General features: G+C 37.0%; 2 protein-coding genes across 3 annotated transcripts in view; both read left to right on the forward strand.

Annotated features, from left to right (window-relative positions):
* Positions 1-786: 786 nt before the first annotated feature.
* On the forward strand, positions 787-6282 carry LOC110967185 (zymogen granule membrane protein 16-like). The gene is made up of 4 exons (XM_051955527.1): positions 787-863; positions 2059-2111; positions 4355-4475; positions 5666-6282. Exons 1-4 carry the CDS (start codon positions 787-789, stop codon positions 6003-6005), a joined length of 591 nt encoding a protein of 196 aa, XP_051811487.1. The 3' UTR covers positions 6006-6282.
* Positions 6283-12607: 6325 nt separating this feature from the next.
* samd12 (sterile alpha motif domain containing 12) overlaps positions 12608-16673 on the forward strand; it is a 197828-nt gene continuing 193762 nt past the window's right edge. Inside the window, exon 1 of one of the 2 annotated variants that reach the window (XM_051955482.1) lies at positions 12608-12747. In XM_051955482.1, coding sequence (XP_051811442.1) covers positions 12735-12747 — 13 coding nt within the window. In that variant the 5' untranslated portion in view covers positions 12608-12734. Of the gene's footprint in view, positions 12748-12906; positions 13179-16673 lie in introns of those variants that run through there. The other variant, XM_051955481.1, reaches the window with a different exon arrangement.

The raw sequence follows: 16673 nt of genomic DNA on the forward strand, positions 1-16673 counted from the left end.
TTGTGCTTCTTTTGTGGAGAATTTGTGTCTGTCTGTGGGAAATTCATCCATTTCTGTGGTGATTTGGAGTCATTTTCTGGTAGTTTGAACCCAGTTTGTTGGGATGTTGTCTCTTTGTGTGCTGGTTTTGTGTCTGTTCTTGCAGTTGTGTTGGCATTTCCGTGGTAATTTTTGCATCCTCCAGTGGAGATTTTGTGTTTTCTGTGGTATATTTGCCTCTTTTTGTGCTGATTGTTTGGGTCTTTCTGCAGCGCTCTGTCATTTTAAGACTTTTTAACCTATTTTCAGTGTTTTACCCACAAACATGATCACTGTGCGCTGATAATAATCTGAATTTATGGAAATGTTTTCAAAGTCCAAAGTGCTTCAGAAGGCAGCAAAAATAAATTTAAAAAGGAAAAAACAGGTTTTTAAAATCAGATTTTACAGACAGCGTGATGCACAAAAACTTTCAAAATGTCATCATTTGTAATTATCAGAAGAAATAAACGGCAAAAACAAAAAACAATGCATTAAGAAGTGACTTTACAAAGTGTAGAAGAGATAAAACAGCTTCAGTATGATGAGTTTGCACGTAATTAAGGTCTGGAACCATTTGAAAACTGTCGATCTGCATCAGAAAGTCCTTTTGCTTCCTTAATTCTCTGCTGCAGATTCTTGGCAGAGGTTTATGTTCCTCCATTCATGGCTTTGTTATGACAGGCTGATCGTGTTTTATGACTCTGAAGGAGATGTAACTGGAATAAAAACCACATCAGCTGCAGCGTTTCCTCGATCCGGCACAGGATGATTAAAGCTGCAGTAATGAGAGATGGGAGGGCGGGACGCTCAGGAAGGGAGGATGCTCACTACTTAAGGCTCAGGTAACGCAGAACCCGTCAGCTGCAGCCGATGCAACAACTCTGGGCTTATTCCAAACTTCTCCTGTAACTTTCTGCTCATTTTAATCCCCTCAATGGATAATTTGGAAGCTTTTCAAGAACAAATATTCAGCAGAAATTACATTTTTTCTTCATTTTCTGCAGGTATCTTGTCGTCTTTGTACGAGAAAAAAGATGAACAGGTAAGAATTCATTTATTAAATAGAAACTACTGACTGCAGCTGGAAATGCGTTATTTTTTGCATCTTTTTCTTCTGTTTGCACATTTTAGACAAATTCTGAGTCATTCTGGAGAATATTTTGTTCATTTTGGACGATGCATGCACAAAACTAGACTCAAAATGTGTCCACAAGGACATAAATCTGGTCAACAATTACCCAAAAATAGTCCAAAATGACCTAAGTCGTGTCCAAAATTAGGTGAAATCTGTCCAAAATTACCTGAATTTTTCCAAAGTTAGTCTAAAATCAGATAAATCTTGTCACAGATGTTTTTCTAAATGTTCCAAATGACTAAAACTCATCCAAAGTTCCTAAAATGCATCAAAAATGACCTGACTTTACCCTAAATTAGTCCAAAATGACTAAAACATGTTTAAAATTCCTCAAATTTTTACGGAATGATGCAAAATTAGTCCAAAATGTTCAAATCAAAGAAAGAAGACATAAAAATAACCCATTCTTGTGTGCACTGTTCTGCTTATGGACATGTTTGAGTCATTTTGGACTCATTTTGGACGGATTTCACCTGATTTATTTTATTCATTTTTGGAGTTTTAGTGAAGTTTTAGTCATTTGAGACATTTAGAGCAATATTTCTGATCAGATTTCTGTCATTTTAGATTCATTTTGAGTCATTTTGAGAACACTGTCATCATTAAAAACACAATCTGATTTTATTTTGGACACGTCTGAGGCATTTTCGACTCCTTTTTTTCCCCAAATTTTTTTTCTGTAATTTTGGATACTTTTTTTTTGCACTTTCTTTCCTCTATTTGCACATTTTGGACTAATCTTCTGTCATTTTGGACATTTTTTTAATGCATTTTGGACAAGTTTTAGACCTTTAGGACAGTTTTCAACTAATTTAGGAACTTCTGACTGCAGGTGGAAAAGTTTTAGTTCTTCAGTCCCTGTGATGCTTTTTTTTTTTTAAATGAATTCATTTCCTCCACAGACTGCTTTGCTGTGTGGTCTTCTCTCTGCTCGCTGCCTCTGTCCTGGCTGACGGTAAGTTTGAATGAAAAAGGTTGTAAATATAATTGTTAATGTGCAGATTTTTAAAGTTTGTGGCACGTTTCTTGGATGCATGTTACAGATAAAGCACATAACTAAAGAAATTCATGTTATAATGACATTATCACTGCTGGATTTAGCAAAAACGGCTCCATTTTCAGCCTGAACCAGGTTCAGCAGCTTCACTCGTGTTTAGTTTGACTGCTGTTCTGTTGTTGTGCAATTAAGAAGCACATCAATGCCCTGAACGCTGCTACAACTGGGGCAGGAAAAGCTAAAAAATGTTAGTTTCTGATGTTTTTCTGCAGCTTTTTGGAGATTTCATGTGACTGGTGTTGTTCTGAGATGAGGAAATAACTTTAACCTGCTCAAAACGTGCATATTGGTCCCTAAAAGCACATAATTTGACATTAAAATGCACATATAGGAGTTTTATTTCTACAAATTTTAGTTTTTAACTCTTATGAACTTCTGTATTTTTGATCTGAGCCTGATTTGATTGGAAATCTAACCCAAACCAGGCTGGTTTTCTCCTGAGTTTCTTCAAAATCTCAGCAAAGAAGCCCTTCTCCTAATGCAAAAACTGTTTAAAAACATTTTAAAAACACTGTAAAAAAATGTTTGTAAATTTTACAGTGAAAAGCTGTCAAACCATGACAGTAAAAATCTGAAAAAAGCAGTTTGACACATCAGTACTGTAATTTTTGCATTTATTTCTCGGAAGGAGCACCAGTTTTCACAGTTTAATGAACGTACTGATAACAGAAACATGCCGTAATGTTTATTACAAGTAAGGTGGCGATTGTTGCTTTTATTTCATGTAAAAACTACAGTTGGTCCCGGTCACACTCATGTACTTTTGTGTTGATAACGTACACATGCTTTAATATTTTTGCTAAAAGTACACATATTAAATGTTAAATACGCCAACTGTTGTGCTGAAGATGGAAAAAAGCTGTAATATTTATATTTATAATAGGTCACACAGACTTTTCTTTATGTAGATTTTCAAGTAAAACTAAAATTTCTTTAAAGGTAAACCATAAAATCAACAATATTGTATATATACAATGCCATAAATACAGAAAATCTTTTACTGTCATTTTACAGTAGCGTTCTGCTAAACTTTTTTACCGGTCTTTGATTTATTCATTGATTTTTACGGTGCGTCTGAATTTTCTTGAACTTCTGAATTAGGGGCTGGACACACGTTGAGGGGGGGAATGTGAAAGCCATCGCAGCAGCAGATAAATTCAACACACGGCGCAAAAGCACAGCTCGCTTGTCTCCCTCACTTCTGATTGGCTGAGAAATTGGAGGGATTTTTTACGTTTCCAAAGAGTTTCATGAAGAAGAAAGAAAAAGCACAAAGATGATGAGCCAGAAGATATTGCTTGATTTAGCCGAAATTTTACTCTTGACATTGGCTTATAAAAGAAAGAAGCGACCCTGGGTCCATGCCATATTTCAACCTCGGAAAGAGCACGGAGAATACCACCGTTTGATGCCGGATCTCAGAAAAGATCCAGAAAAATTCCGGGCCTACTTTCGCCTTAGCCCAGAACTTTTTTCCAAAGCGGACCATTAATGTATGAAAACATATCATAACATGCTGTAAGCTCATTGGTCAGTGAGCGAAACCCTCGCTGATTGGTTGAAGCTCCAGCCGACAGCGACAAAAGCTGAACATTTTTCAACTTTCTTGTGTCGCGTCGCAAGCCAGCGGGTGCACGTCTACGTGAACGCGCGCGAAATTTCACATGCACGAATGTCGCCGTCGCGTTGTTGGAAGGAAGGGGGGGAAAGCGATGTTCGTCTCGTCGCAGCAGCCATAGAAAATGAATGGAGCGCGACTGCTGTTGCCTCCCGTGTGTCGAGCCCCTAAGAATCATAAAGTTTCATGTTAAAAATCTGCTTTAAATCAAGTTTTCATGTTTATCGTTTGCAGGGAAAATGTTAAAATTGTGTTGTTTATGCTTTTGAGATTTAAATATGATGTATGTGTTAAAATATAGACAGAAAAAATGACAATAGTTCCCAAAATGTTGTTGCTAAATGTACAAAAACATAAAAATTAATGAAGAAAAGGTTCGTCTTTAAAAGCTTGTTGCACAGAAACCCAAAGTTGTTGAGCTCTGCGGTGGATTCTGGTTGTGGATCGGCAGGTTCGGGTTCTGAGGTTCTGTTGGACGGCAGCAGATTTCAGAGATGAACTTTGGTGTTTGCTGTGGTTTCAGGGTTCCAGTACTCGTACTCTCGGTTCAGAGGCTCGAAGCACGGCGTGGAGACGACTCTGAGAGGAACAGGTCGAATCACGGCGGTCCGGCTGTGGTCAGGCTACAACAGCTTCATCTTTGGGTGAATATTTAGCTTTTTTATTGTTTCATATTCACACTAATGAGGAATTCTTACAGTGAAATAGTGACACTGTTCAGTACATTCAGTTTAATACTAGAATTTACAATTAATTCAATTATAATTGAACATGAAAATGTGACTGTTTAATACGATAACTAGACTTTACGACAATATTTAACTAAAATCAATGACTGACGGTTTAATTATGTTACATATTTTTATTTATTAGCAGTATGTCCTCCAGTATGCTCTTGAAACCAGCCCTGCTTTAGTGAATTAACTGCATTTTTTAGTATTATTGTCAAACTTTATTTTTAGTTTTGTGATATTTTGATAATTTAAAGCTGTTTCATGTGATTTGGAAATTAGAAATGTGCATAAATTTATGATTTTAACATTTCTTGTACTCGAGCTGATTTAGTAGAGGCTCTTTTTCTGGTTACAGTTTTTAACAGGTTTTTTTATTATTTTTTTTTTTACTAAAACAGAACAAAAAATTGACTTCATTTTTACAGAATTACTTACAGCTTAGAATAGAATAAAACATCTAAAGACAGCTCTTTGGTTTAGTAGCAGAAAACAAAAGAAAAGTCATTACAAAAAATGAAGTAAAATACAATTAAAATTAAAATAAAACCTGAAATAAAATGTAAAAAATAAAATAATATTTAAATTAACTTACGCTTAATTTAATTTCAGTAATATAAATTTAAAATTAAAAAAATGAATTTAAAGTTTCACTTTTTTCTAATTTAAATTAAAATTAAAATTTAGGTCTAAAATTAAATTAAAGTCACATTTAAATTAAATTAAATTTAATCAAAATAAACTTTAAAATTTAAAAAAATAAAGTTCTAGTTTCATTTTAATTTCAAATCTAAAATTAAATTGAATTTCACATTGACTTTTAAATTTAAGTTTAAAATAAAATAAATAGAATTACATGTAAATTGTATTTATATTTAATTTAAAATAATTAATTTATATTTAATTTAATTAATATAAATTAAAAATTTAAAGTTTCATTTTAATTTCAAATTTCAAATTAAATTTAAGTTTTTATTTAATTTTGAATTTCAGATTGAATTGTATATAATATAATCAGAGTAAGTCACACACTGAATCTTATATTTCTTTAATTGTTCACAAGTCTCTGCAGCTGTATGATGATTTTCTGTCTGATTCATGTGATTTGAATCTTTCTTCTGCTCCTCCTCCAGGATACAGTTCCGCTTCGGACCCATCTGGTCCAGAACTGTGGGTCGAACCACCGGAGCGCGCCAAGAGATTCAGCTGTTTGAGGATGAAACCATCGTCCAGGTTTCAGGGAAGTACGGCCGTTACATCCAGCAGCTGATCTTCGTCACCAGCAGAGGACGCTTCCTGATCGCCGGCCGGCCCAGCTTCCAGTCCTTCAACATGTTCCCAGAACACAAAGACGCCGAGCTGATCTTCCTCAGCATCCGGTTCGGAAGAGCGCTGTACGCCGTCGCCTCCCACTGGGCCGTCGTCAACCAAACCGCCTGGTGACCGGAGAGGAGCCCGGACCATTTCACCGCCCAGACCTTCATGATATGTGGTTTTAAAGCACATATCTGACATCATCTGATCTTCTGATTACCAGACTGGACTCGTGTAGCAGCATGAAGAGATTCTCTGACAAACATGCACCGTAGAACTGAGTGAAACCTGCATCTCAGGCCTGTTTCTGTGGAACTTTGGTTTGTTTTGTTCTTTGTGTTGCTGAGAAATTTGCACAAATTGTCATGTGCTGGACCTCAAAAAATGTACAGAGTAAAACATTGAATTAAAAACTGTCTTATTTGCACATCAGAACCATCACTAGTCATTTATTTTCCTCTTTAGATCAAACGTCAGGATATAAACGAGTTTAACTGCTGCAGGTGCTGAGAGGTGTTGGTTGGATCTGTCTCTGCTTTAATTAACTGCAAAACTGAAAGATAAGAGTTTAAATTTACTGCTTTCAGTCAAACCTTTCAAGTTGAAAGTATTTAAATGGTTGACAAAACAAAGCTGCCTCAATATTTTCTGTCATTTAAACTGAAATTTCTGCAGAAGTTGATTTAAAATGAGTTATGCTGAACTTAGTTATGATCACTTAAGATTTGGAGTCACTCAGCTGCAAGAAAATCTTGGAACTCCAGTTTTTATTTCAGATTTTAATGGGTAATATAAATGGTGTCATCTGCATAGAATTGAAAATCAACGTCACTTCTATGCACAATGTAGTTGCAACCAGTATTTTGATTGTTGACATAATAAAAATATGTGTGAACTTAATATTTTCTGCAATTTAAACTCAAATTTCTGCATTAGCTCATTTAAAACTAGCTATTTTGTGGTTAGTTATGATCATTTCATGTTTAGAATCATTCAGCTGCAAGAAATTCTCGGAAATCCAGATTTTAATTCGGAATTTAACGGTTTATATAAATGGTGTCATCTGCATAGAAATGAACATCAATGTCATTTTTATGCATGCCATCGCTGCTAACATTATGATGATGGTTGACAGTAATGTTGTGTAAACTTAACAGTTTGTGTAATTTAAATTCCAATTTTTGCAATAGCTGATTTAAAACCTGCTATACTGAAAGTGGTTATGATCACTCAAAGATTTTGAGTCATTCAGCTGTAAGAAATTCTCAGGAATCCACTTTTTAATCTAGATTTTGATGGGACATATAAATGGTGTCATCTGCATAGAAACAAAAATCAATGCCACTCCTGTGCACAGCATTGTAGCAAACATTGTTTTGATGGCTGACATAATAATGTTGCACCAACTTAATGTTTTCTGGATTTTAAACCCAAAGTTCTGCATTAGTTGATGTAAAACTAAATATAGTCACAGTAACTTAATAAATCGTGCTGATCAGTAGATTTCCTCCAGCTGTGGTTGAAGGTTTGAAGCTACTGAACCCACCTGGACAGTTTCAGACGGTTCAGACTGTATGTTAGAACCTGCAGCTGATAATAATATGATCCATAAGCACATTTCAAGACTTTTACACAGAAATTCCACTAAAGCAGGGAATCTGTAGATATTTATTATATTTTAATCAGCTGTGATCTGACCAACAAATTTATTCTGCAGCTGCTGATACAGTGGTTCTGTTGCATGGAGCTAATGCTAATGCTACCAACAATTTCATTGCACTATCACATGAACCTACCACATGAACAAATACATGAATGCAACTGAGGAAAATCTAATTGAAACAAGTTATCTTTTGAAAACAAAAGCTCATAATTACAGTGGTTACCAAAAGTTTACATCCACCTGTAAAGAAGGAAGTTCTTCCTCCAGAAGCAGAACCTTAAAGCTCCACTCAATTCTGCTGCTGATCACATGGACAAAGAAAAGACCTTCTGGAGGAAAGTTCTGTGGTCAGACGGAACAAAAACTAGGCAAAAATATGTTTGGAGGAGAGAAGGCGAGGCATTTAACCCCAAGAACACCAAACCGACCATCAAGCATGGTGGTGGCAGTATCATGCTCTGAGGAACTGGAGCTTTACACAAAGTAAATGGGATAATGAAGAAGGAGGATCACCTCCACGTTGTTCAGGAAAACCTAAAACCATCAGCAGAAGGTTGATCTTGGACACAGTTGGATGTTTCAACCAGACAATGATCCCAAACACACATCAGACGTGGTACAGAAATGGTTCCATCAGAATGGAATGAAGGTTCTAGACTGGTCTCCCCAAAGTCCTGACTTAGACCATCAAGACCCTGAGGACTGATGAAGAAAGAAGTGTGAGTCAGAAAGACAACAAATTGAGTTGAACTGAACCAAGCCTGTCAAGTGGAATCAAAAATAAACCAGATAATTGAAACCAGAAGAACCACTAAAAGCGGACACGGACACATTTAACTCAATATTAACATTTCTAATTGTATGTTTATGACCCAACATATTTTGTCATATTTCCTGAAAATCTTTAATAAATCTATGAAAGAACCAAAACACATTTCAGGTTTCCCACTGTAGTGTTTGAGTCTAATGAGTGGATCTAATGGTTCTATTTAAACTGGATCAGAGTCAGCAGCTGTAGTCGACTGGAATCACTCAGGAGAAGTTAAGAGGTCATGAAACTAAGAACATCTGATGAACACAACTTTCTACATCAACAAAACTGGTAATTTATATTGCTTTATGGATATGTTACGATCCAGAAGATCTTTAATAAATCTATGAAAGAACCAAAATACATGATTGTTTTTTGTGACCAAGATTTCTGTGTTTCAGTGACACCATCACAGAAAGTTATAGGAGTCACTGGAAAGTAAAGACTGACATGAGAAGCATGGACTTTACACTTTAGTTCAGGAATGTATGTTACACTCAAAAACTTATTTATTTATTTTTGGCCTGTTTATATAGGGACAGTAAAGTAGGGAGAAGAATAGGGGGAAGACATGCAGTAAAGGGCCACGAGTGGGAACTGAACCCAGACCAATGCATCAGGGACCAGCCCCTATTCACGGGTCACCTGCTCAACCAGTTCAGCTATTCGGGCACCCCACAATAACTTATCTTAAACATGGTTCAAACACTAGTTAGAAGGACTTGATTTTTCTAAGTAATCAGTTTAAAAACTTGTGTTTATGCTACCAATCACGAAACAGTTAAACACGCTTTTGACTTGCAGAGGAAAACCGGTTCCTGGAACTCAGTGAAGCATAATTTAATCAGACGTTGAAAATAGACGCGTCTGTAGCAGGAAAAAAACCAAGCTTTTAAATCCCCTGAAGTGATTTCATCAAGCAGGTGACAACACAGGTGTGAGGGATGCTGCGGTTAAACGTTACAGGTGTTTCAGGTGTTCAGCGCTGGGTGTGGTTGAGCCAGTGACGGTAAGAATGAAGACATGTAATCACTCAGCGGTTTGATCAGATCACACGTACGTTTCTGCTCAGGGATGAAGCGGCAATCGATGCTACTCTCATGCCTGTACATTTAGCATGAAGCTAGCTTAGCTTAGCATAATGATTAGCAGGAAGTTGGGTTTTTGTGCAGCTGTTGCGTTCTTTCTCTTTTGTTTGCACAATGAAGTTGCCAGAAGGGATTCCAGCAAACCGACCAACTGAACTAACGCCTTATAAAAAATGCTCTTGCAGGGTTGATTCCCGTTGTACACTCAGAGTTTACACATTTATTAGTTTCAGGTAAAGGTGATGGCTGGATTTTGAGAATTTCATGGTTCCTGACCCAAAGTTTTTCAATTTTCACTCTTAAAGCAAACCTGACAATTCATTTTAAGAGTTCAACATCTACAGAAAGAAAACCCCAACAGACATTAAATGTGGTGACAGAGACAGAATACTTTCATCAGATCAAGGGGATTAAATAGATCCAACTGAGGGCAGAGTTTTAATTATCGGTCCTTGACAATGGAAAAAAAAGTGCAAAAATCTTGAATCCAATCTGGTATAGTGTCTTCATAAAGTTCCTCTTAGTACACTGTAAGACATTTCAAGCCGTCTCAACTTGCAAATGAAAGTCCACCAGCTGCCTTGAAAACGCAATTTAACTCAACTTGAGGATAATCTTTGTTTGAACTCAAAAGTTGAAGTTCATCAAGTTGATGTGACTACAATGTTGTAGAACACTCGACATTGTTTTTCAGGTTGTCCAAGTAGATTAACTTTGAACCACGAGTTGTTTCAACTTTTTACTGCACTTATTTATTTCTTTGTTTCTTTATTTGGTAGGCACTGTGCACATTAATGAACGCCCATTTATTCAGCAATATGCCGGATTGTAGCACAGTGCTAATCTACATCTGCATCCCCCACAGATAAACAAATAAAAACAGTGATACAGAAAACAATCAGTCACAATAAAAGCACACTGCAAAAAATACACAAAGAAAACATAACAGTGAAACATACAATAAAACATAGGACAACAGTTCACAGTAAAAGGTCAGCAGGTCCTTCATTTGTCATTTTGTAAAGATGTTATTTTTTACTTTTGCTATTTTTTAATTTATTTGGAAATACCAGAAGTTGCACATTATTTTTTCGTTTTTGTCTGTCTCATTACATCATTAGAAAAACGTTAAATCAGACATTACAATTAAACAGTTACTCAGAACTTGAGTAGTCTTTTCATTAAATACTGTTTTACTCTTACTTGAGTAATTTTTTAAATAACTACTTTGCTCGTCTGCTCATCTGAGGTTCTGTGGCGGCTCAGGTTTCATCTCTCTCTGCTGCAATATTGTGTTCTTCTGTTGTGGGTTTTTGCAGTAATTCCATCTGTTTTTGTAGTGATCTGGTTGCAGCTTTTACCAGAACTCAAACATGTTTCTCCTCCTAAATGTCATGTCTCTATCTGCTGGACTGATGAAGTTCTGAGGCTCAGAAATGATGGAAAAAGTCCATTAAAAAGTGATAAATCTGGACCCACCTCTATGGACTTCAAGGACCTGGAACTGTGGAAATATTCACAGGATGAAGGTAGAACTCTGATCATTATAAAGTTACTGTAGGGGGTTCTGTGAGGTTTTATTGGACGTGTTTCATCTGTTTGTGTGGTTTATTACAGTGACTTTATGGATTCTGGTTCTGGGAGTCAAACATGCGGCCCGCGGGCCAAAACCGGCCCTCCAGAGGGTCCAATCCGGCCCGTAGGACGACTTTATAGAGAGTAAAAATGACAGAGAAGACATTAACCCTTTACGCTTCAGTGTGTCGTAGGTGTACAGCCGGCGGTAATTTGCATAGGAATTTCAAGAATGTCCGACGGCTGCAAACGCGATTATACAAACACTATACGCCGATGGAAAGCTTAGATTCTCATGAATCCGCCGGTATAAACCACTTTCAGATGCGATTACCACAGCGGGTGAGAAAAACACATTTGTCCGACAAAAACAAATATTCATCCATCCGTTCTCTATACACGGCTTCAACGCACACAGCGCGACTCACATTTCCGGGTTCATTTTATTACACACACAAAAAAAGATTCCACAAAAAACGGCCATAATCCAACCTTTACATCCAGACAACACAAGCCAGTAAACTATTTTGTCCAAAACATGTCCTGAAGTCGGTATAAAATCCACGAATCGGTCGTTTTCAAGGAAATGCACCTCGCGATGTGCGTCCAATATTCCCTGTATTTTTCGTCATTTTTTTAATTTAAAAATAGAATATTAGCGATTTTTTGTACTGAAAACGGCTGGAATTGACTGAAGTTTAAAGGTTTAACTGCAGATTGTAAATCTGTAAAACTCGAAATTGTAAATAATTTCTACACCATGACAAGTTGTTTAGATCATAGAATACTAAATTCTTCACTGTTCTTTTGTCATTTTGTCTCATTTTTTTGTAATATTTTGTCTTGTTTTTGTCTCATTTTTGTTTGTTTAGTCTCATGTTTTGTCCTTTTGTTTTTGTTGTTTTGTGTTTCCTTTTTGTCTCGCTTGTGTTTTTTGTCTTATTTTTGTCATTTTGTGTTTTGCTTTATTCATTGTTTTGTGTACCATTCATGCCGTTTTGTGTTATTTTGTCTTGCTTGTGTTGGTTTTTGGACTTTTTTGTCATTTTGTTTCTAGTTTTTGTCATTTTTTGGTCTCATTTGTGTCATGTTTTTAATTTTATTCATCTTGTTTTTGTCATTTATCTATTTTTTAACTTTTTTGTGTAATTTTTGTCTCGTTTTTGTTTTGTTTCACGTCATTTGTCTCATTTATTGTCCTTTTGTGTCTCGTTTTTGTCTTTTTTGTTGTTTTCTTGTCTGATTTTTGTCGTTTTGATCATACAGTAAACACTATATCGTTCGGTTCTAGATACCTGTGACTAAATGTTGTGTTTCTTTGTTGACACTCTGTGATCTAGAAGTTGTAACGTGTAAATGATAAACTGAGGCATATTATTGTTGAAATTGAACTTATTTTTTCTTGTTTTCATGTGTTGTAAAAAGATAAGTCCTTAAACGTGAACATTTCTGCCCTAAAACAGAGGAAAAATGTGTAGTTGTGGATATTTATCGGTTATTCTGCTGTGATTTTACTGGTAGGGCCCGCTGGTGATCAGACTGAGCTGAATGTGGAACCTGAACTAAAATGAGTTTGTGTTAAACTGAGCCTCTTCCTTTCCGCCTACGTTTCCCAGGATGCTTTGCGGCGGCAGCAGCTGGTCTCCGGTTCGCCCGCAGCAAAGTGATGAAGACAAACAAGGTGGAATGAGCCGCTGACTGATGCTGATCCGTGGAGCGGGATGGCTGTGGAAGGTAAGAACCGGACCGGGGCTCGGTACCGGCTGCACACCGGAGCTGCTCGGTGCAGACGCGGCGGGTCAGCCGTGTGTTGCTCGGTGCGCGTTCACCTGTGATCGGCGTATTGATCCGCTGCTGCATGATCAAGTCTCGTGTTGACGCGCAGCCGCTTTGCGCGTTGCTCCGTGTGCGCGCCGCTCCGCGTTAACAGGTCCGCCACCGCCGCCGTGCACGGAGCGTCCTCTGAGCCGCCGGTCACCGGACGGACCGTTCCCCGCACAGTGTTTTCCTCAGCGGGGCTGCTGCTCGCATCAGCCCGGTCTGGAGGCTCGGCAGGCGGCCGCATGTGGACCGTGACCGTCGGTGAACCGTCAGTTCCGCCGGGATGCTCGGACAGTCTCCGCACCTGATCGGGGGCATCCTGTGGATCCAGAACCCGATGAGAGGTACGTTTCCTGGGGTTTTTCCTCCGGTATGATCGGTATGACGCCGCTCATACCTGCGGATCAGCTTCAAACATTCAGGGCCACGTGCTGCTGGACTAACCTGCCTCACCTGTTCAGGTGTCTGCGGCTTCTCTGGAAACAAAGAAGACTTTAGCTGCAACTATAAACAGCTGTTTACTGCTCTGTAGCACATTTCTCCTGTTTTCTAAAATTAAAGTCAATATCTGGTAGATTTTAAAAAAAAATATAATCATTCTAGTCTCATAGTGTCCACCTTAAAAACTTATATTTTAAAAAATAATTTAATGACTTTTGTATTAAATCAGCTAAAATCATTATTCACAGATATTTGCTGTAAATTGTAACAGAAATTATTCATACTAAGGACTGAAAAATTGCAAATGTTGTTTATTTTATATTAAGCTACCTAAAATGTCTAAATCACAAAAAATACAAATTTACATACTGACAGTAAAAACAAACAGCAAAACTATAAATAACCTCATATCTAAAATCTGTATTTTCATAAAAATAATTTATTCTTTTACAACAAATCATATAAAACAGATAAAAGTAATTATTTACGGATATTAACTGTTAATTTTAGCAAAAATTATTTATATTAAGGACTGAAAAATGGCATATTTAAAAATATTTTAAATGAATAAATATTTATTGGAAAAAAATAAACCTGTAAATAATGTCCACATCAAGAATCTGTTTTTTATATAAATAGTAATTTGTTCTTTTAAATGGTTTGACCATGAAATTACAACTAAATTAATCAAAATTTTAACAATAATTGTTATTTTAATGGAAATAATATGCAGAATAATAAAGAAAAAGAGTAAATAATGTTTTTAACTGTCATTTTTAAAATTTCCTCTTTAGTTAAACTTAACTAATGTAAACAGATAAAAATAAAGTGACAGAAAAACTATATTCTTATTTGTTAATTGTAAAAGAAAAAGGCCAAAAGTGTAAATAAAAGCAATAAAATCTGCATTTTTACTGATTGTACTTCATTCTTTTATAGTACACTGTTTTGCTGTATTTAAAGCAGCTAAAATCTAATTATTTTACAGATATTTAGTTTCTTTCTGGCACATTTTCACTGTTCTGTCCACTGTAGTCTGGATTTACGTGCACTGATAAGTGTAAAAGCTGCTTTCAGGCTTTTAATTGTTCTTCTGCTGCATGACGTCTCAGATTTTTGCTGCCGTTTGTGATTTTTATCCGGTGCAGAAACCGTCTCCGGATATTTTTGTGGATGCTGCTGCAGTGTTTGTGGCTGCTGGGCTTCAAATCACAGCCGTTCTCCTCCTCTGACTGTGATAAGATGCTGTTTACCTGGAGGCCGCCTGGAGCATCTCCAACTCAGCTGGAGCTTTCTGGCAGCAGCCGCTCACAAATGTCTCGGACAAGTTATGATCAAGCTTCTTTACTGGAAAAAAAAATGTTCGTTTTTTTTTCCAAAATATAGTTAAATCTGAAGTTCATGGAGCTCTGTTGGGCCCGGTGACTGGATTTAGCTGAAATATTTTAATTATTTTACACCGATGGCCTTAAATAAGACATTTTTGTGACCTTTTTGTGCATTAAGGGCAGTTATTCTTCCTTGGCTGTTGATTGTTTGGGGTATTTGTAGTGCTACATGCATTTTTAAATTGGATTAGATTGGTTCTGGATCATCTACAATTCAGTTTCTACCTTTTTAAAACAGGAAATGTTGTAATTTACAGGCAACTCCGCTTCGTTTTGGTGACAGCAGCAGCTCTATATGAATCATTAGTGTAACTGAAACAGTGACGTGTTAGTGGTGCTGACATCACACCTGCTTCCACCTGATTTAAAGCAGACAAACAGCAGCTTCAACACCTCCAACCTCTGGAGCTTCACATCTAGAAGCTGTCAGAGCTTTAAGAAGCTGCTCGTAGACGAACGCTTTGAACAGTTTGCATCCGTTTCTTCGTCTGATTTTTATCCATTTGGGCAGTTTTTGGCTCTCTGACAGATGAAGCGTCCACAACCATGAATTCCAAAATCTATCTTACAGAATCCTCACCTCTAGCAGAGATGATCTAACTAACTCAAGGCCAACAGGAAAGGGTCTGTTAAAATTCAGGAAATGTGTTTGCTGCATCATCTCGTATTCTGTTCACAGTTTTACTTATTTGTTATCTGGATCCCCAAACTAAGCTCTGTACAATCCTTTGACATAATCTTGAGAATTTCATGCTGTCAAACCTTAACATTTTTGTATTTTCACCCTCAAAAAACCCAATGAAGCCATTTAAAGGTTCAGTATCTCCATGAATAAAACTCCAGCAGCCATGAAATGTGTTGAACAGACAGAATAGTTTCATCAGATCAGAATGATTGAATGGATCCAGCAGAAGACGTGTTTAATTGTTGGACCTAGAAAATGGAAAAAGTGCAAAAAATGTTTAATCCAGGCTGGAAAAGTGTCTCCATAAAGTTACTGTAAGTGTCTATATATGGATGGATCCATGTTTCTACTAAAATCCAGTCTTTGGTCGACATTTCACCAACTTTTGATTCTCTAACATCAGTAGAATCTGATGTGTGGAATGTTTGACCAGACAATGTTCCAGTTTTTTGCATTTCTAACTTGGAAAACTTATTAAAATGTCTCCAAAATGTCTCAAAAGTTGGTGAAATGTCGACCAAAGACTGTATTTTAGTAAACCTATGGATTCATCCTTAGAAGAACTTTATGAAGACACTACACCACTAATGTTTGAAAATTTGACACTTTTTTTTCCATTTTAAGGTGCCAATGAGTACTTTTTAATTGTCATTTTGAATGATTTTGACTAAGGGGCCGTTTACACGAGGACCATCAAAACAAAAAACGCAAAAGTGGCGTCTTGTCTTTTCACGTTTAGACGAGCGGTTTTGAAGGAAATCTGCGTATATACGGTGACTCTATAGTGTGTGGAATTCGATTGGATATGCATGCCAGGCAGCTGGGTGGTGCTGTGATAAAACTCCACCATGTCTACGTGCATGCGTACTATCTCCCTTTTCGGATCTCCGCCGCGGTAAATGTTCATGAATGGAATCTGTACAGATTCTGTACGTTTGTTGGTACGACTCCTGTAATGTACATAGAGCTGCCAGAGTTGCTTGAAGGTACGAAGGATGGAAATAATCACACATCTTTGTTTACGTCCTTGTACCGGCCGGCAAACCAAAGCACGTATGTGACGTAATCGCGTACGCGACGTGGTCAGATCTCGGCAAAGTTTTGCGTTTTGCTGTTTAGACGGAAACGTAACGGCGGAGCGTTTTCTACTTTTCCACTCTGGAGGCCGGTTTCAAATTTTTGCGTTTTTACGCCCCCAAAACGCCGTCCTTGTATAAACGATAGGGTGTTTTGTTGAAATATTTTGATGTTTTTACCTGCAAGCGTCCTCGTGTAAACGGCCCCTAATTTTGGTCAATTTTTGGTGAACAAGTTTAAGCAATTTT

Source organism: Acanthochromis polyacanthus, chromosome 11 (assembly GCF_021347895.1).
Source record: "Acanthochromis polyacanthus isolate Apoly-LR-REF ecotype Palm Island chromosome 11, KAUST_Apoly_ChrSc, whole genome shotgun sequence".
Taxonomy (NCBI): domain Eukaryota; kingdom Metazoa; phylum Chordata; class Actinopteri; family Pomacentridae; genus Acanthochromis; species Acanthochromis polyacanthus.

What these genes read in the sequence shown, in the direction of transcription:
- LOC110967185 (XM_051955527.1), top strand. Translation starts at nt 787, where the DNA reads ATGATTAAAGCTGCAGTAATGAGAGATGGGAGGGCGGGACGCTCAGGA. An exon ending in TGCCTCTGTCCTGGCTGACG is followed by an intron (nt 2,112 to 4,354) that starts GTAAGTTTGAAT and finishes CTGTGGTTTCAG; the next exon opens with GGTTCCAGTACTCGTACTCT. An exon ending in TACAACAGCTTCATCTTTGG is followed by an intron (nt 4,476 to 5,665) that starts GTGAATATTTAG and finishes CTGATTCATGTG; the next exon opens with ATTTGAATCTTTCTTCTGCT.